This window comes from Amblyomma americanum, chromosome 6, assembly GCF_052857255.1.
Source record: "Amblyomma americanum isolate KBUSLIRL-KWMA chromosome 6, ASM5285725v1, whole genome shotgun sequence".
Taxonomy (NCBI): Eukaryota; Metazoa; Arthropoda; class Arachnida; order Ixodida; family Ixodidae; genus Amblyomma; species Amblyomma americanum.
In genome coordinates this window covers 82,317,083-82,336,882 of record NC_135502.1, presented here as the reverse complement: position 1 = coordinate 82,336,882, position 19,800 = coordinate 82,317,083, and the positions used below count along the sequence as shown (strand labels likewise).

Here is a 19,800-nt window from a genome sequence, read left to right as displayed (position 1 = left end):
TTTGTCCAACTTTTTCTGGGAAATGTAAGTAATTTATACGTATCATCTTCGCGAAAGCGTCACAATGAACCCTCGGTGCAAATACTACCTGCACCGAGCGAATTCTATTTGCACTCGGTGCAATCTGCATGTGGTGCAAATACTGTTTGAAGAGATGTGGTACAGCTACTGTATACGCATACTTATCTTTTGTGATAAAATGATCCCTCCTGGAAGTTGGCTGAGTTTCTAAAGCGCGCCAGATGGCTATGTGGCCAGTAGTACTGCCACTGTAGGCTTACACAAAGGCAACAGATTGAAGAGGGCAGTCGTCATTTTTCTCTAGGTTGCAGTGGATCAGTAAGGGGTCCCCACATTAACACTGTAGATGTAAAACGACGCCAGAAATTACTTCGGGATCATAATGTCTTGCTTATTTTCTAATGGCCTCAAATTTTATCACATTCGATTTCCTGTCACTCGCGGCTTCGTGATCGTGCGACTCAATAGTCGATCACACGCAAACGCTCGTCCACTTGTTTTACCTGAGAACAGCACATTACGCAAAACATTGTGAATAGTACCAAAGAGTTTATCCGAAACGAAAAATTAACCGGTCATCTCCTTCGTAAATATACGCTACTGCGAGTACGAACTCTTTTTTTCAGTATCGCACATAGTAGAACACATTCAACAACCTATAAAAAGAATTTATTCGAAGTTTTAGCTAGGCTTAACTGAAAGTTTGGTGCATATATCCGCTTCTCCGCAAAATTAGGACCTCGTAATTTCTTTCGCCTTCAAACCGCATTTCCGAAACCTCAACTTTGAGAAAGATGGAATAAACGAAGCGTCCTAACGCAGCTTTCTGTCTTCCTCGATGGCTAAGAAGTGACCTAATAGCTGAACCATGGCGACGACCACAGCTTCCGGCAGAGCAGAAAGTCAGGCTCCGGCAACCGCATTCAAATGGGCCGCCTAGAACAAAGAAGAAAAAAAGAACAGCAAAAGAAAGGCGCGCGCCGACCGTATTCGATCGTGACGTCATTGTGCGCTGCGTCATCTCGAGCGCCGCGGTCGGAGAGCCCCACGGCGCATGCGCGAATCGGCGCCACGCGTCTGGCGTTCTCCCTCGGAGCCGGGGATCACCTCGACACGACTGTCATATAAAAGGCGCTTTGTTCGTGTCTTTATTTTCGTCTCCGCGTGCCTTCAGCTAGCTCCGGCAGACGGTGAGCTGTGGCTCGCGTCTTCGTCGTTTTCTAGGGACCGGTTCGTTCGATTTTCCCGTGCGTAGAACGCGAGGCGGAAGCCGCTGAAAGTGGAACAAGCCTTGACTGACCATGGCGAAGTGCCCCATCGTGACGCTGTCTGACGGGAACAAGATTCCGGCGCTCGGCCTTGGAACATGGAAGGTGAGAGCGGCGTCCCTTTTTGTGCTCTGCCCTCCAGGAAGCGCTGAACGGCTGCCAGATTGCCGGCGGGTGGGCACGCTCGCTCTCGAAGCTTCTTAACAGTACAGTCTCGCTCTTTGCTAGAGGCGCCGAGTTATGAAAGGCACCGCGCGCAGGGGATGTGTAAAAAGCGCCGAGACTTCCGTTTTCCTTCGTGGGCAAAGCTTTGTCGGTCCGTTTTCTTCACCAATAACTGGCTTTATTACGAACGTTGGTTGTGTTCACCGCGAAACTACTTTTAATAACCTAAGGCATTTAGAAGAACGTCGCTGCAGACGCCACAGTTGCTGCATAAAAAGCGCTGATGGTCTAGCGAAGTGAAGACTAGTGACAACATGCGTCTGCTGCAGCCACCGCTGTTGAGCTTCAGCTAGCGTATTCGTGTACCGGCGCATGGGTAAAAGCCGGGCGTTAACAACCTTGTTAGTTGTGTGCATTGCAACGCGGGGAGTGCTAGTGAGTTGCTCTTACGTTGACTTGAATGCAGCTTGGCGTGAAATTACTTGTTTTGAGGGAATTTTGGATACAAATTTCAAAGCACGTTTCGATCGAGATTTCTTTCATGGTTTTACTCGAAAAGGAAATGGAAGGATTCAGCAATTCCCGATTTTGCGCTGGGCACTGCGTTGCGTTTGAAGTTATAACAACGAGCAGTATTTTTTTACGTCAGTGAGATGATAAAACGTTGCAAAAGCCTTCTAGCAGACGGTTTATTTTGTGAATTGTCACATCCTTACAAATGACGAGTGCATAGTCAAGATGTCAGTGACGTCAGTCCGATGCGAACTCCATAAACAGTTTGAGAGTCCATATATTTTCCAGAATGCACCAAATTTCAAGACTCACTGAATTATGTAACGGCAAAGAAACGCCCGTATGTAAAAAAAAATACGGAAGCAAAAGCTGCTGTGAGTTGACGCAGCAGGTTTACTTCAAATCACCCAGCGCCAATTTTGAAGTTCTACGTCGATCATTTTTCTGTGAGACTAAGACATCCATGTTATATTTGCAGTTCACGCAGCAACCGTGTCGCCAACGACACCTGCAATACTTTTGTGAACGCAAAAAGAGCACTTAATTCAAAACTTGCATGCAGCTGAAAATGCGGGGCAGCAGATTGGACAGTATATCTAAGGGAGTTCGAATAGTACTTGTTTTTTTTTCAAAACCGAATGAAATGCGACTAGTTCAGCTAAAGATCGGATCGAATACGAGTCGAATGGAAATACAAACGAATCGAATACGAATCGATATTTTTTAGAATATTCGCTACATGTACGACTATTCGTACAAAACAAATTATCATGCGAAACAGCAAAGCGCTAGCTGCCGCGCTGCGGTAGGTACTATAACCTGGAGAAAGAGATAGAGAATAAATTTATTAGGGCTATTTAAAACTGTCGATAGGAGCATAACTGATCTCCACTGGGGGTTACGCAGCACTAAGTCAGTATGATTAGTCTATGGCCGCCTTGTCATACTTGAAAGAAAAACTATGATTTTGTGCTGATGACAGCGAATACACTAGTGCCGCGTCTCAGTAAATGAGGTAGTCGAGAGTTAAGTATGAGCCGTGGTCTCCGGAATCGGGCATGAAGGCACGGTTTAATAATTGGTTTTTGGGGAAAGGAAATGGCGCAGTATCTGTTTCATATATCGTTGGACACCTGAACCGCGCCGTTAGGGAAGGGATAAGGGAGGGAGTGAAAGAAGAAAGGAAGAAGGAGGTGCCGTAGTGGAGGGCTCCGGAATAATTTCGACCACCTGGGGATCTTTAACGTGCACTGACATCGCACAGCACACGGGCGCCTTAGCGTTTTTCCTTCATAAAAACGCAGCAGCCGCGGTCGGGTTCGAACCCGGGAACTCCGGATCAGTAGTCGAGCGCCCTAACCACTGAGCCACCGCGGCGGGTCTGTTGAACCTGCCCGAGCTCTACCGCGTCGCACAATCCTGGAGGCCATGCATTACCGAGCATAATCAGCGTATGTAAAGGGTATGTAAAGGTAGTGGAAATATCTATGCGCTTGCACATTAACCGTAGCCCCCACAAAGAAAGTGATAAAACACCCACCAAAAAAGGACATCAGGCAGGCAGACACGATGTGTCCACTGTTCGTTACTGGTAGTATATAGAGAACTTCATCGGGAGAGGTGGGGGTAAAGGTTAATACGTAGATAATAATATCCGATTTGCTGATGGCATTTCTTTGATAAGTAGCTTTAGGGACGAGCCTTTCGCAAAGCATGCTCGAGGACCTGTACAGGCAAAGCAGACTGGTTGGTCTAAAGATTAATTTGCAGAAAGCTAATGTTCAACGGCCTAGGAAGGGAGCAACAGTTTACGATATGCGGGTAAGGGAATGCATCTGTTTAGGGCAGGTAGTGACCGCATATCCGGACCACGAGAATGGAATAACTAGAAGCATTAGGATGGGGGTGGAATGCATTTAACACGTGCTCTCAGATCATCAATAGCAGATTACCGGTATACCTCTATACAGATGTATATAACAGCTGTATCTTACCGACACTCACCTATGTGGCAGAAACGTGGAGGCTAACAATTAGGGTTGAACATACATTGAGGACTGAGCAGCGAACTATAGAAACAGAAATGAGAGGCGTATCGTTAAGAGATCGGGAAGACAGCAGAGTGGGGCAGGGAACAAATGCGATGTAATGATATCATAGTTAAAATAAAGATGAAGAAATGAGTATGGGCAGGGCATGTGATGCGAAGGCAGGATTACCGGTAATCCCTTAAGGTAATGGCTTGGATTCTAAGAGAAGGAAAGCGTAGCAGGAGTCGGCAGAGAATTTAGTGGGCGCATGAGATTAGGAAGTTTGAGGGGATAAGCCGGCCGTAGCTGGCACAAAACAGGATAAATTGGAGGGATAGGGGAGGGGCATTTGACCATGACAGGACTTAGGCTGTTGATGATAATTATTATTAAGCTGAACTTGAACCCTCCATCCCTCTTACACCGATCGTAGTAGCATGCTGTGCGGCGTCTGAGCGGGCTCTATTTTTAAGAGTCGTCAAAGAAAAGGCGTACCTTCTTCGAACTCTGTGCCAATTATCCAAAACATAATCGGGACCTTAAGAGCACGTTCGATTCGTCTCGAGTAATTTTGAACGTACACTATTTGGATCGTTAAGGTATTCGAATAGAAAGATATTCCATTTTGCTAAGAATGTTCTCAAAAACCCCAAGCAGCCATCATATACATTCAACACGCAAAAGCATGGGATGGTGAAAATTATTAAAAGCAAACTACTAATTGCTTCCGGAGGCTCCTTAAATGACATACAAATTTGTTTCGCGGCATGGTAGCATCACCGAGGTGCTTGTGCTTGAAGATGCTAGAGGTTGTATGCAGACACTCCTGGATGTTCTGCAAGCGCCAATGGCTTTGTCTCCACCGCAGTCGGCGCCTTCCCAAGTCTACGAGGCGGTGAAGGAGGCAATCCGCGTCGGCTACCGGCACATCGACTGCGCACTCGTCTACCTCAACGAGGTCGAAGTGGGACGGGCCATTGCGCACGCCATCAAGGAGGGGCTCGTCACCAGGGAGGAGCTTTTCATCACCAGCAAGGTGCAGTGCAACAGCCTACCATTTCGCCTGCTGTTTTTTTTCTCTTATTTTGTACAAAATAATTGACTGGGTGCTTCTGTATAACATAATTGTAACGTTGAGTTACGCATTGCCTGTCTTAGTCGCCCGCAGTTGTTCCAATGTTAAGGAGAATCCCCCAAGGTGTACAAGACTTGTGGGTAATAAGGTAATAATGTGTAATAATGGAGTAATTGCTCCTTAAAATCAACCCAAGCGCAGCCATACGGCTACCAAAGGGAACCTGTACAGCTTTCACAGAAACTTCGCAGTTGAAGCAAAAATTGTCCTCGTTTGGAGTTCGAACCCGGGACCATCGCCTCAACGAAGCAGTGGCTCAACCAAGTGAGCTAATCGGGACGGCTAGCATGTTAGGGCAAGAGCAAATTGGTCAACAACTCGAAGTTGGAATGGTTTAGGGGAATCCCCCAAGGGGAGAATATTTGTAATAAGGAAGTAATTACTCATTAGCATCTACCCAAGTGCAGCCGTAAGGCTACAGTTGAAGTTGTGTGCAGTTTGATAATGCCGCTGTTGCTACCCGCCAGAACAGTACTTGGTAACTGCGGTGTAGAGCCACGCTGCCACCTGCCATATTTATTGCACAGTTAACCCCAGGGCCTCATTCCCCAGCAGCTGCTGACCCCTCACCAGCGCGGCCGTCAGGCTTGTGGCGCAGCACAGGCTGCCAATAACCTCTGGGTTCGGAAGTTGTAATGAGACTTGCGCCTCCCGAATATCTCTCAGGCGTTGAATCGGACGTAGTAAAACGAGCATGAGCTCTGCTATGAGGTCAACCTGGGAGGAGGTACCATGAAGTCCGTGGATTCTTTAGCGGCAACAAAAGGTCGCCAGTCGCCGAAATGAATATTAACTGTGGGTTCTAATTGAAGGTAGGGCACATCAAGGCGCTAACGTCGCCACGGTAACGAAATTATGGATTTTCTTTTCAATGCGGTAGCATTCAGGTTCTCGTCTTGCAAAAACGAACCGGTTTCTCCGTAAGAAAATTCCACCATTGGTCGAAAGGGTTGTGATGTTACAAGCACCTCCAAATTTGAAAATCTGAGGACTAGAATGGTTAAGTACCTTCCATTGTACTATAATATGGGATTATACTTACCCGACCCACTTCTGCACCTTAATTCACCCACTAATCCTCATGTTCAAATTGACCCACCTACTAATCTCCACTAACTCAACCTAATCCTCCAACTTTTTTTCACTAACCTGCATTAATCCCCACACTAAACAACCTTAATCCATTTTCTGGGATGGGCCTGCTAACAAAATTTGGGAGGACCTTTGATATATTTAGGGGTGGGCCAACCTCCAAATGCTATGGCATTTTCTTCTTTAAGGATCAGATTAAGAAGGTCCCAAGTTTTTTTGAAGACGTCGAGTTGGTTATAGGACAGTAAAAAGGTAGCACAGTTTCTCGGCGTGCGTGTGTCGTCAGTGCGAAATTAGGGGCTTAAAGTTTAAAGCTGGCAGACGATCAGGGCATTTGAAAACTTTAGTGTAGACTCTAGGAATCTGTTACAAGGATAACTACCCGTAGACGTTGGGAGGTGAAGCGTGTAGATGCAGTATTTGGAGTTCTGGAATTAGCCTAGGTTTGCAAAGTGTGCCGGAAAGCTTTGAGAACTACGAGCCCAACCGTAGAGAGCTCTAGCGCCAACATTAAAAATAACCCGTGTGCGCAATTGAGGGAGCAGGTGGGCCAGCTAGGCGTAGGAACATTCGCGGGGCTTCCTGGGTAGCAACTTTTCTTCTAAGGGATACCGGAACGAACATTTCGAGCACCGCAAATGAGCTAATGCTAACGGAACTATCAACAGAGATCTTTAAGAAAGAAGTTGAGGGACTATACTATAGAAAAGTAGCCACCAACGATAAGAATATCATATGATGTTGGAAAACAAGGGGGGGGGGGGGGGGTTGGAGCTGCCAAATCTTGCTGTAGTGTAGTTTCTGCGGGCAAGTTTTACTGGACGCGTGGTCCTTTCTGAACCACAAAGTGCAACGTGTTTCAGTACATTGGCCATGAAAAAAATGAACGAAAATATTGTTATACATTTCACTTTGGCTATCATTCAAATGAAAGGCCCGCTATGTTAATTTCCGTTAGTCAGTTTTTCACCCTCATTGGAAATGCATTCGTACATCGAAGTAGAGCTGTTCTGGCCACTGAACCAGCTGCGCCTTTGCCATGTGTGCTCTCACTCATAGGTGCAATAGGGCGTCCGAGAAACGCTCCGAGTACCGGCATCCTCTGCGGCAGCGGCGGCTTGGCAACGCGCCCAGTGAAGTCTGCTTATACTATAACTCCGTAGCTGCTGCACGTGAAGCTCGTTTATTTAAACTGCTTTTTAACGAGCCACCTATGTTTCCTGCAGATGTAACGACACGACACGTGGTGAAGAAACGACAAAAGCGTTCGCGCGCCTCTGCTTAGCAGCGGCGCAAGTCATTCTGCTCACATGTTTTATTGCGCCTGGCATATGTCATCGTCAATGCCAGCTGCAGGCTTGTTCTAAAATTACTTTTTCACTGCCTTGTGTCGGAGGCGGGGCTCGGCGTTTATAGTACCCTTAGTATTACCATGTTGAGTTCTAACGAATACGATCAAAAATAAAAAATGCCTGTACGAATCAGTCCCCAGAACAGCTCCCAATAACGTCCCCAAAACGTCCCACTGCAGCCATGCGCTTTTGCTTAGCCGTCGTCCTAAAAGGCCAAATTCATTAAACTTTCGGCTATCGAAGAGCGTCTCCTGGGATAAGAGTTCAACATGCTCTAAAAGCTTCTGCTTCGGAGTCTATACACGCTGCTTTCCTCCGCAACTTGTTCGCAGTGGAGTAGGACCTATACGCGCGAAGCGACGGCTTCCACAAGTGCGCTGCTGTTACGCGCTTGAGACAACCTTTCACAGGCTTGGGAGACGTCGCCACGCGTCTATACCCACTCCGCCGCGAACAAGCCAAGAGACGGAATATGGGGAACCTGCGACGAAACTTAACGCGCTGGTAGCACAGCGCCATAACACAAATTTTAGCCTGCGGAGGTGACACGTTGGACACGTTGCGGTTTTCGCAGCGCATACGCTTTCTGCGTTGCCGGAATTGCGCATGCCATCAGCGAGACCTGGAGACAGGCGCATTGAGCAAAAGGACGCAATTAGATGCAGCTCTCGTCGGCCGTCATTAACAGTGTTGTCTCGTTTCCTTCGAAGCCAAACTTATTTTGACTGCAAGGATACGATAGCAAGGATACGCGCAGAGGTAAGGGATAGAACGCACAACACTTCACTTACGTGCACAGAAGTGACCGAAATAAACTTCCGGATTCCTGATTATGGATTGCGGGCACGTATTATACGTTGTACGTCTTACTCCCCTATTCCTCTTTTTCTTCTTGGGAAAGAGGGTGGGGTGCTGGAGGGGAGGAGAGGATCTTCGTGTGCATTTTCAACGTGTTTAAGATGAAACAATTTCAACTATTACTCCACATCGCTGTTCTATACTAATACTTAATCATAAGTGTTCATTTTTTCGCCGACACTCAAACTAGTAGGCGCGCAATTCCGACTTCAGTGCCAGGTGCTGGCGTTCTGCTACGTTAAAGCGCTGCGATGAAGATACCACTCCAGCTGACGTAGGCGGGCCGAGAGATCTTCAATTGTGAGCCGCGTTTTGCTCTGTCGCCTCGATGGCTGGTCGTCCCCGCGTAACTCACGCGAGCTATCTTACGCGTGTCTTTTGTGTTTCATTCAAAATTCCCGGAAGTGCGGAAAAGATGCGGAATGCGCACAGTTGGCCTTTATTCCGAGAGCATGTGCAGTTTCTCGCTGCAGTTTCCTTGCGTGCTGCGCGCTGCCGCTTGAACCGTACGGAAACACTGTGCCATCGGGAACGCACTGAGAGTGAACCCACTTTCGTCACCAATAGCCGGCGCCTTGAATATGTCACGCGCTTTTCGTTTTGTGTTACCCACAGCTGTTCTTCATGCCGTTCTCTCCGGCCATTTATTCGCAGTTCCAGCTGCAATTCAAAGCCCGTTCCTTCTCATCGCTCGATCATGACGACGGTAACAGCTGCTGGCACGCAGCGCCGTGGGTTTGAATGAGACCCTGGCGCGCCGTAGGAATACTGGCGCGCATGCTGTGTATTGGGGCCACAACGGACGGCTGTACGAAGGCACTGACGACCGAAGGGCTTTGATTCGTTCGGGCAGTGTTTCGACGAAAAGCCTGCGCTGCAGCGGACGCTTTTTTTTTTTCACTTCCTGTGACAAAGTATCCCGAACTTCGGGAACGCTTTCTTTGTTATTCTATGTTGTTTGTTCCTTGTTTTTGCCGAAGCGGGGTTCGTCAGGCGTAGTTACTCTTTCTCAGGAGGAACTTCTAGTGTATACTCAAGTGTTGTTTCTGTGAACGTAATTTAGAAAATGTCGATCTCCATGGAAAAAAACTAAACATACATGTATGCGTACAAATCGATGCCGGAAGGTCTATTGTGTAGCGGTAGGTCCAGTAGCAGTGGTCCGAGTTCAGATCCAGAAGTGTGGACTGTAGTCTTTTGTCATGCTCCTAATTCCTCCCCATTTGTGTTTTTTTTTTCTCGTAAGCTGCTGCAAGCCGTGCGTGCTGATGGCGTTTGCGCGTTCGGGGGGTGGATAGGGCGGAGGGTAAGAGGAGTAGGTTACAAAGAAAGGAAAGGAGCGGTCACTGTCTCCCACTGGATGTGCAACCTTGATGAAAAGTATTCCGGCCATACGGTAACCTTTTGGCCCGTATAATGGAACACTTATTGCACTTCTTGAAAGCTGCAGGACAATGGTTGTGATCACATCACATGGATTGAAAGTCTGAGAGGGTTCCCTAGTGCACCACCAGGCGGCTGAAAAGCCAGCCATATGGCACGAATACTTATTACTGAAGGTGCACATTTCAATCACGCCTTATAAGGGAAAGCACCAAGGCGAATTCGCATGCTGGGCGCTGCGTGGCGCGCTGTCTACTCTGTCTAAAAAGACAGTTCGCATTGAGGAAGAATCCCAATTGGGTGGCGTCGAATTAGAGCACCATCTTTTGAAACGTCTATCAAGACGCTTCCTGGTGATTGGTTCGCGCCTCTGACTCCTCCAGTCGCGATAGTCCAACCAGCGATATAGCTGGCCATCAGGCACTGCAGAAACGGGTAAATAGCTTTGTGCATTTCGTCCTCATATGGCGATACTCGCTGCAGTTAGCACTCCAGTGCTAATAAAGGAGTGTAGATTCCTGAGGGTATCCAGGGGGCGTCGCGAACAAACTTTATCAAAAGCATGAACGACGTCCGCTAAAGATGAAGGATGGTTGCACTAAAAGGTTAAGCATGGGTCGTCCTAAAAGGTCTACAGGATGACCCATCACTAATCTTCCAGTTCATCATTTTTGATATCCTAGGTAAAGGACGGTTGATCTGTGAAATTAAGGATGGCGCTCCCGTATTAAGAGCGCGGCGGAGCTGTGCTTCATGACATTTTATTATCCTGCTCATCGCAAAGAACAAGCGTGACAGCGGTGAGGGCCATAACTTCCGCGCGCCGCGATCGTGCGACGGACAGACTCGTCGATTTCCGCAATAGCGAGGTGCTAACTTTATTTGTTCCCTTGTGCTTCTGGTTTCTAGAAGCACCCTGATGGCAGAGCCGAAGGCATTCTCCTTTTGCTTCGTTTGGCGTTGGTAGCAGCAGCGCATTTTTTACCTGTTTATCGCTTGGCACACATTACATGGCAGCTAGTTGCGTTTCGTTTACCATGAGACAGAACAACAAACTTCAGACTACCCTTTGAGGTTCTGTGTTCTTTGCTGCTGAAGGAGGGGGGGGGGGGGGGGGACTAAGCCGTTCATCTTTGGTCTGTGGCAGGCAGGCTGCAGGGATGCCGTCCAACATGCCCTTTCACAATCCTTGGGCCAGCTGGCCTTTGCGCTATCAGGAGGGCATGCTGGTGCTTCATAACAACCCTGCTAAAGACCAGGTGTAGGCAGCTGTCTTGCACAGCCCAGTATGAAATATGGCGGTTCCCTTCAAAATCTTCGCGACACGCTCTTGGAAACATCCTTTTGCAAAGAGTGCGTTAGAGCTGCCTTGAAAGTGGGGTTTCCAATAGCAGCTAACTGCCGCCATTGCGTTCTGAACGGCGGTTATCTGACTTCCCGCGGTGCGCATCTTTAGTTCCTCCGACTTTCGTTCCAACAGTTTGCAAGGGAAATGAAACATTCAGCAGTTTTCATTTCGTTCTTTTTTTTACGCAGTGCTGGAACTCATTTCATAGCAAGCAGGCAGTTCTGGAGTGCTGCAACCGGAGCAGAAGTGCGCTGGGGATTGCATACATCGACCTGTACCTGGTTCACTGGCCTCAAGCGTACAAGGTAAAAGACGGAACATGAAGTAAGCAAGTAATTGGAAACAGGGGCTGCCTTTGTGTAACTGCCTGTTCAACAATTCGCAGGAAGGTGGTGACTTGTTCCCGAAAGATGAAAATGGTGACATCCAGCTTGCCGACATCGATTACCTGGAGACATGGGAGGTATGCTTGATGGGCTGTTGGTCTAGATTACGCGTGACCATACTACCGCTTTTACAGAACGGATCGCGTATACAGCACTGTTGCTGACGTTGCTACATGCGGCGTGAGTTCTGCACGTCTGAAAGCATTCGCGTCAATGGACATCCCACCTCTTTGTTTTGTCCCGTAGGGAATGGAGGAGTGCAAGCGAAAAGGCCTGGTGCGCTCCATTGGCGTGTCCAACTTCAACTCAGAACAGATCAACCGCCTCGTCAAGTCATGCAAGATAAAGCCCGTGATGAACCAGGCAAGTTTGTTTAACGTAACTATTTCTGTCAGTGACTTGCACCCTGCCTGCATACGGAGCGTAGCCCCTACTCTCGTGCAGAAATGCAAAGTTCGCCATTTCGAATAACTGCAGCATGAAGTTGTGTCCAGCACATGTGAAGCGAGCCGTTTCCTGCGTCGTAAAATTGAACGTTGCCTTCTACTCACTTCAATTAGCGTCGAAATTAGACGTTAAACTTCACCTTTACATCGTGGTGACGATATGTTTCGTGCTTCCTGCTTATTTGCTCATTATTGCATGTCTCATAGACTGTACGCATACGAGATTGTCCAGTGAAGTTTTTAGAGCTGCCAGTGTTGATCACGCGTTCGGACCGGAGAACTTAATAGTTTCACTATTTTTATAATCCTTTCACTGCGTGGAACCATTGTTTGTCCTTTTTATTATGCATTACAATGTGTACTGCGTTGCAGCATGTGCGTGATACACATTGAAATGATCTGAAATCGGTTCACTCTACCACACTTTGCATCGCTTTTGACATCTAGAGGACGTCCCCAACAATCCTTTCTGCCGGTGACCACGACATAGCATTAGGGACGAAATATTGAGTACCAATTGTAACATCTGTATGGTAATACCGACATCTATGCTTACTGCATTGATGGGCTAAGATGTCACTACAGGTTCAGGAGAAAGAAAAAGCCCCGCAAAATGTATTACTGCGTCGGACTGGTTAGCTCTAAATCCGCCTTAGGGACCCATAACAGTAGTCTGTTTCTTTTGGTTTGTAATGTCCAGGCGCGCACTAGAGGAAACGAGACAACTAATCGAAGACTTCAAAACTGGATGTCTTCTATTACCCCTAATTCTATTTCTCAACACACGTTACAAGCCAGTGTGTGAATGTGATACCCGTCCTTCATAAACCCGACCTACTTATCCCATCTAACAACACAGAACACCGAACGATGACTAGCAATAATAAGTACTGATCAGCATACAGCATAGACCTGTGGGCAGACGTAACGAGCGTGTTCCTTTTAAGTGTGCGGTGTTGGAAATGGGGTAGCAGCATCCCACCGCTGCCACCAGTTGTTGGGTCTCAGGTAGCGTACACGGGCCGGAGAAGGGACGAGAAGGATCGGATACGTGGTTACAAAGGGAAAGGCAAAGAAAAACTTTATACAGACTATGTACATAATGTACAAGTATGAGCAACTGAGAATGCCTCCCAGTAAAAGGGAGCCTCTTAGGAGACGAGTGTCCCTCCCACCAAAGGGTCTCTCTTAAAAGGGGTCTCTCTGGTACCAAACCAGCAGCTCGTTAAATACCCTTCATATTCCCCAGATCCCTGACTGGGGAATACGGTTCGAAGAATGATGTTCAATCAAACGTGAAGAAGACACTGATGGTACCGCCCACGGCAGGGTGGTGCTGATGCTTTCTCAGCTCGTCGATGGAAAGGGTACAAGACGCGGTCACGTTGTTGTCAACACAGGTTCCACGTGGGCGCGTACGTGGGTCCGGAATGCGCCCACGTGGCACAGGAATGCGCCCACGTGACACAGGAATGCGCCCACGTTGCACAGGAATGTGGCCCCACGTTGCACAGGAATGTCAAGCCGTTTCCCAGAAGGGGTTGAAAGACCTTGCACCTCTCGCCTAGTTGTCCGGAACGCGGAACCTCTGTCGAACGCGCAGCTCTCCACCATTTGTCAGCCCCTGCTAGACGGATGAGAACAACGCTCCGTTCGCCGACCCGATGGCATGCTCCACCACGTGAGACGCCATTGTCGTCGCTGCTTCCGCCATGCGTTCCGCGAGCGCCGGTCTTTGCAGACACGTCTCTTCAGAAGTCTCGATAGCCTTCACGATGGTTTTCTGGTAATCCTGGTCGGGGAGTCCGCGTCTTTATTCATTTGGACTGGAAGGCACGCCAGGCATAAAAGCGGGTGCCAGCATTGTCATATTCCTCTGCACTGAGTACGTCTCTTTGGATTAGGCTGCCTGATGCGCCACGGCGTCATTCATAACACCACGCCGAGTTTGTCTGTATAGGAGCAGCCGGAAAGAAATGCTCACGTACACTTTCAACGCGATTGAACGCCTATTGCGTAACACCTCACGGGACGTACGAGCATTGTCGAAAGTAGAGGGCACAAGTGCATGGGCTCGCTCCTGGGCCGCGCTGCGTGGTTTGTTCTGCATCGCTGGCGTTCCGAATATTATGAATGTAAGACTAGGGTTTTTCCTTACCACTCCGAATTTCTGGACTTCCACGGATACTACCAGAGCCCCACTTCAAGGTTTAAGAGCAAGCATCTTGTGCTCTTTACTCTTAACAAAGGCTGTACCTCTAAAGAAGCACCGTTTTCTGGGGCACAGAGCTGCGCATTTTCCCTGGTCTCTTAGCACTCGCCCGGCTTAGTATCTCTCAAAGAAAGGAAAAGATGATATCGAGAAGATGTTACTAATTGGCGCCGTTGCAAATGATATTTTATTTGCAGACTTCAGGGCACAATTTCGGGTTGTGGAAGTCTAAACCGCTTGCAAAATTCTCGTAACCAGGAAGAGTAAACCCAGCGGAAAGGAAGACGCAGACACGCTAGAGAAACGCAGGGCGACCCTGACTGTCGTCCTGCGTGTCTGTAACTGTCTGCATCCTTTCCGCTGTTTTTTTTTTATTCCAAATATTTACAGTCTGCTCCACCCTTGTGTAGAGTGCTCGGGCGGGGCACTTACGTGCAAACAAATGTAGATCTCGTTGCAGCCGCTAAGTTCCAGAGGCAACACTTGCGCTGAAGTAGTGCCAGATAGACCTGCAAACAAAGTTAACCCGAGCACTTTGCCCAGAAATCAGGGACTACTTTGTAATTTCAGTTTTTGTTATCAGGTGCGCACTGCTCGAGCGCTCTACACACAAGGGTGACGCAGACTGTATTGCCAACTCGCTCAGTTCTCTAGTCTACTGAGTCTCGTAACTAGCATGCGCTTCAAATTACTTCTCGCTCAAGGCGACACGCAATGCTATGCGCGCGCGCAAAGTGGCCAATACTGTTTTTATTTCTTTTTTTGTTCCAGCTCTAGTTTTTGCGACTCTAGCTATGAGGAACACCGTAGTGGAGGGCTCCGGAAATTTCGACCACCTGGATTTATTTAACTTGCATTGGCATAACACAATAGATCGATTTCTATAATTTCGCCTGCATCGAAATTCGACCGCCGCGGCCGGGATCGAACACGCGTCTTTCGGGTCAGCAGCCGAGCGCCATATAGGTAACCACTGAGTCACCTTCGGCGGCCTTTATTTCTATATTTTAACAAAGCTGCTGATACAGAGCATTCTAGCGCAAGCCCTGCAAGAAGGGACCAGTCTTTCAGTTGTCACGCATAGGGACCGAGGCATTACCAAGGCGTTCAAGCACACGTCAGTGCTTCAAACGTACCTTGCGTCATAGTGTTACGTTTCGCCTACGACGCGCGGTATAACCGGCGCGGATGCAACGGACGCCGGGGCTTCGTTCAAAGTGGCGGTCATTTTGACCCGTTCATCGCTGCCGCAACGCTTCCCGCCAAGCGCGTCCAGGCAGGTTTCAATGCCACGTGTCTTCGTGTGTGCGTGTGTGTGTGTGCATGTTGGTGCCCACGCTTGTCAAAGCGCAGCAGCCGGGGAGAGGAGCTCCCCAACTGGGAGGCGAGGAGGTCTGACCGGCGCCGGCCCGGCGGACGCGGCACGTCACGTTTCAACATGTCCGTGCGTCGCCGTCTCGTGCGCCTCCTCCCGAGCCGTTCCTTCTTGCCCTCGACTCCGAGGGTATAAAAGCAGCTGCCCCGGACGCCAAAGAGAGACTTCGATTTCTTCCTTCGAGTGACGTGGTCGCCCTGACCGGCTGCTCTTTTGCGATGCCAGAATAAACAAGTTGTTCTGTTGGCAGTCGACTCATCCTTTGCCAGGACCTTCGGATGTTTCCAGCTGTGCCCCAGGCCGCCAGGCCAACGCTACCCTTGGGGCTTGCGACCCATTTGCAACAATAGTCTTTGTTCACGTCGCAGCTCCTTTGTCTTAGATTTCGCCGGCAGCGCGTTGGAATCTGCGTCACGCTATCCGTGGCTAGAAGGCATGGATCTGCAGTCATCCGATCCCGTGTCGTGCGATGCTCGGCCATCCACGTCTAGCCGTTCTGGATCTTTTCTCCCTTACTCTTTTCCTTGTGCGCGGGAATGTACAGTCGTCTACTTTCGCAAGAGGAAACCGGTCGATGGAAGCATTGTATTCGCACATACGTGCAGTGTCACGGTGATCTGTGCGACGGCACGAGCTAGGCCACCTTGACACTGTGCGTCTCGTACAATGGAAAATGATTCACAGGAGCTAGGCTATAGACAACCAAGAGCGTTGAAAGGCTAAATGGGCCCACATAACACCATTTATGTAACATTAGAGCTGGCTCGCGACATATACTTATTTTATGCAAAGCATTCCGTGCCGTAACAGATTCCCGCGTGATAAACCGATGAATTGCGGCTTATACGCCTTTCACGCAGTACTGTGCAGAGCCACCGTGTGTAGATTCACTTTTGGCGCCATACGTTGCTGCGTGCGAATAATGTTTCTAAAAAATACCGTAGCGCCAGCATGTGCCGCTAGTGCCATGCGGCACCAGCGCATGCGCAGTGGCACTGAGGAGCCGGATGTGCTTGCGGCTGATCCGCACATGGGTCAGGCGCAGGTGCAGTATGTCATAGCCATATATGCGAAATCGGTACACGGTATAGCGCTATGCTACAACGCTTTGTGGTATTTGCGACTGTTGCAGCATTGTTTCTCGAGTGTCCCGTGCTTCTGCGCAGATCGAGTGTCATCCGTACCTCCCGCAGAAGAAGCTGATTAGCCTGTGCAACGACTTCCAGATAAAGACTACGGCGTACAGTCCTCTCGGTTCTCCTGACCGTCCGTGGTGAGTGCGTCTCCTGGGATCGCATTTTAACGCGCGGGATTACTCATCCATGCTAAGCGGTTGCATGGCTTAGTGCATTTGCTCTCAGTCCATAGCCTCGATTTGCTTCGTTATTGCTGCTTTTTTTTTCTTTTCGTGACCAGGTTGTGTTGGCTTCGGCTGTTAGTCTTGACAGTTTATTTAGTTTCCAAATATATCCTTTGTAAACATTTACTGCTTTCACTGCGCATCTAGGCAGTGACAGTCATGCAATCAATGCGTGGCGTAATGTGTTCGCGGAGCTCGTCTGGTCCGCGTGTAACTAAGGCCACTGGTGTGGATTAAGGCCATGCATAGATGCTCGTCGTAGAGGTTCGCAACACTTACAAAAATTGTGATTTAACTAAGAATTTGACCTTTTATTTAATCGCTTTCATTGTGTGCTGCCTGACAAACTCGGGCGATCTTATACTTTCCGCTGTATTCCCGTGGGTTTTCCCACTATGCTTGCGGTTTCATTATTAGTTAATGTAGTCCCTAATACGAGTAGAGTGGCAACATATGGGCTGATTCTTCCAGGGCTCCTAAAGGCGAGAAGACGCTGATGGAAGACGAGACCGTGAATGCGATTGCCAAAAAGCATGGAGTGACTGCCGCTCAGGTCTGTCGACGCCTAGTATTTTTTTCCGGGCGGAGAAAGATTATTCTTTCATGTTGGACACTCAGGCTACGCAGGATTATGGATAATGTCTCTGTGCATCATCTTCCAGGTTCTTATCCGTTATCCGTTGGACCGCGGACTCATCACCATCCCCAAAAGCACGAACAGGACTCGAATTGAAGAGAACTTCAAGGTTTGTCTTGAGGACTTATACTATAGAAGAACGCGCAGCTTTTCTCATGGGGTATGGTTTAATCATAGTGTACTCTCTCTTGGTTTAATTTGTATTAGTGACATGCTCGCTGGAAGCGCATTAATTCCCGGAACCCGCCGCAGTGGCTTAGAGGCTGTGTCATTCTGATAGTGAGCGTCAAGTCGCGGGTTCGATTCGAGCCACGGCGATTGTGTCGTGCCGAAAGTCCAGTAAAAATGCTCAAATACTTTTCTTTTTCTCTCGGCGCTAAAGGTAGTTGAAATTCATCTGGAGTGGCCTGCGCATATAAAGGTATTATATACTATGTTACATAGATTGTTACAAGGCTAAATGCGCGCAGTAAAATGATTCTCTTGATTAAACCGCGCGCTTCTTCGCGCTGGAATTTAACGCAGAGATAGCATACGAGAGTCTTGCCTTTTTACTTTCGAGTTTGAATGATGTACTGTCCTGGTTTGATCAGAATTAATTTTAAATCTGCGTCGTCTGAAGTATATTGGCTACCCATAAAGAGCAGCTTTAGCATAGTGCGTGTTTAGCGTTGCATCAGTCAATATGAAAGCCTCTTTTTTATAAAGGTATTTTTGTTTAGCTTTATTCATAAAAGAACGAGAGCCGATGACAACATGGTTAGACTGTCGTCGGCTCTACGTTGTATTTTATGTATAAGCTTCCTTACAAGCAAATTTCTGGCAGGAATAATGAAATATTAGCCTGGTAAGCTTTTAGGGACGTCTAAATTCTGGCTTTCTAGACAAGAATGAAAAGCTACAAAAGAAACCAGCTCAACCGCGCTCGCCCAACTGCCTTATTCACGACATCAATGCGCGTAAGGTGATCTGTTAGCGGCAAGTTAGAAAATGGCTTTTGGTTAGCCCTTTTTAAAGTTTGGTCGGGGCCTGCTAACGTCATATGGAAGTGCTGCAATCTTTGCGCCTGAGCAATAACAGTCATTCATGCTTCGCAGGTAAAAGTGCACCAGCCTACGTGTTTGCGCACGAAATGAAAAATGTCCTTTCGGGGAAAATCGAAAAGGGGAGATTTCAAGAAACTCCCAGATACGTCGTGTTGCGAAACACGTAGCTTCCCGTTTTTAAGCGTCAGGTTCTTTCGCGGTCTCGTTTTTGTAGCGCTCGTTCTATTTATAGTCGCGTCTTTGCCTCGCTATTACGAATTTTCCGTGACGTGCCCAGTTGCGTCATGTAACGAAAACGAAGCGAAATCGTTTTTCGGGAGAGCAGAGCCCGCAGCATTACTTTTTCCACCTTTTCCGTTTCCAGGTTTTGAGCTTTTCGCTTGATCCCGAGGACGTGGATGCCTTGAACGGTCTTGACAGGAACTTCAGGGTTTGCGTGCTGGAGGCGTAAGTATCGTATTGTTACAGAATTTTCAACTGATCTTTACGTAACAAACCGTGTTGTTCGCTTTTTTTTTTCGTGCCTCTTTTTCACAGAGATGTAGGGAGCAAGTATTACCCCTTCAAGATTGCCTACTAAGGATGTGGCGAAAGGTCTGTCCGTTTGTTGGGTTGCATTAAAGCTTTCAAAGGTTTCCTTTTTCAGAACTTATTGAACTGTCTCTGCTTCCTTTCAAAATCGCCTCGCCGACCTTCACACCGAGGTTGTCCGTATGGGGCGAGAATGTGGACAATCGGCAGCATCGATCGTGATAACCGACGTTGAGAGATCATTTTTATCCGAAACCCAATCCTAGTACGGGACGGTAAACGCTTGGGTCATGGATATTGCTGGTGATGCCTGTGGTGGCTTGGCTTCCCAGGATAACAGTGTGCATCACCAAGTGTGGCCCTAGAAGCCATGGAAGGAAGCTAGGAGTGGAAGCTCTCAGCGTAAGAACGTAAGAGCAGTGTAAGACGACCAAGTGTCAGTGAACCTCTCTTGTAAGTGCACGCTAGCTTGTCATAGCTATCAATGCTATAGGAAGAACTCTGCTCCACTTAGATAGGATTCCTGCTGGCCAATTCACTACCATTTCGGTGCAATAGCTGCTCAGGAATAATGAGCGAATGACTGCAGTGCAGAACGCTGCAAGAAAAGAAGTAAACCTAACCTAATTTCTGAAAGTAGCG

At 48.2% G+C, this 19,800-nt stretch overlaps 1 protein-coding gene across 1 annotated transcript; it reads left to right on the top strand.

The window, feature by feature from the left end:
- The first annotated feature begins 1,096 nt into the window (after positions 1–1,096).
- LOC144093800 (aldo-keto reductase family 1 member B1-like) lies at positions 1,097–19,279 on the top strand. Its single transcript, XM_077627504.1, has 10 exons — positions 1,097–1,394; positions 4,866–5,033; positions 11,354–11,470; positions 11,551–11,628; positions 11,798–11,914; positions 16,751–16,857; positions 17,416–17,497; positions 17,607–17,690; positions 18,992–19,074; positions 19,165–19,279. Exons 1-10 carry the CDS (start codon positions 1,323–1,325, stop codon positions 19,205–19,207), a joined length of 951 nt encoding a protein of 316 aa, XP_077483630.1. The 5' UTR covers positions 1,097–1,322; the 3' UTR covers positions 19,208–19,279.
- The last annotated feature ends 521 nt before the right edge of the window (positions 19,280–19,800 follow it).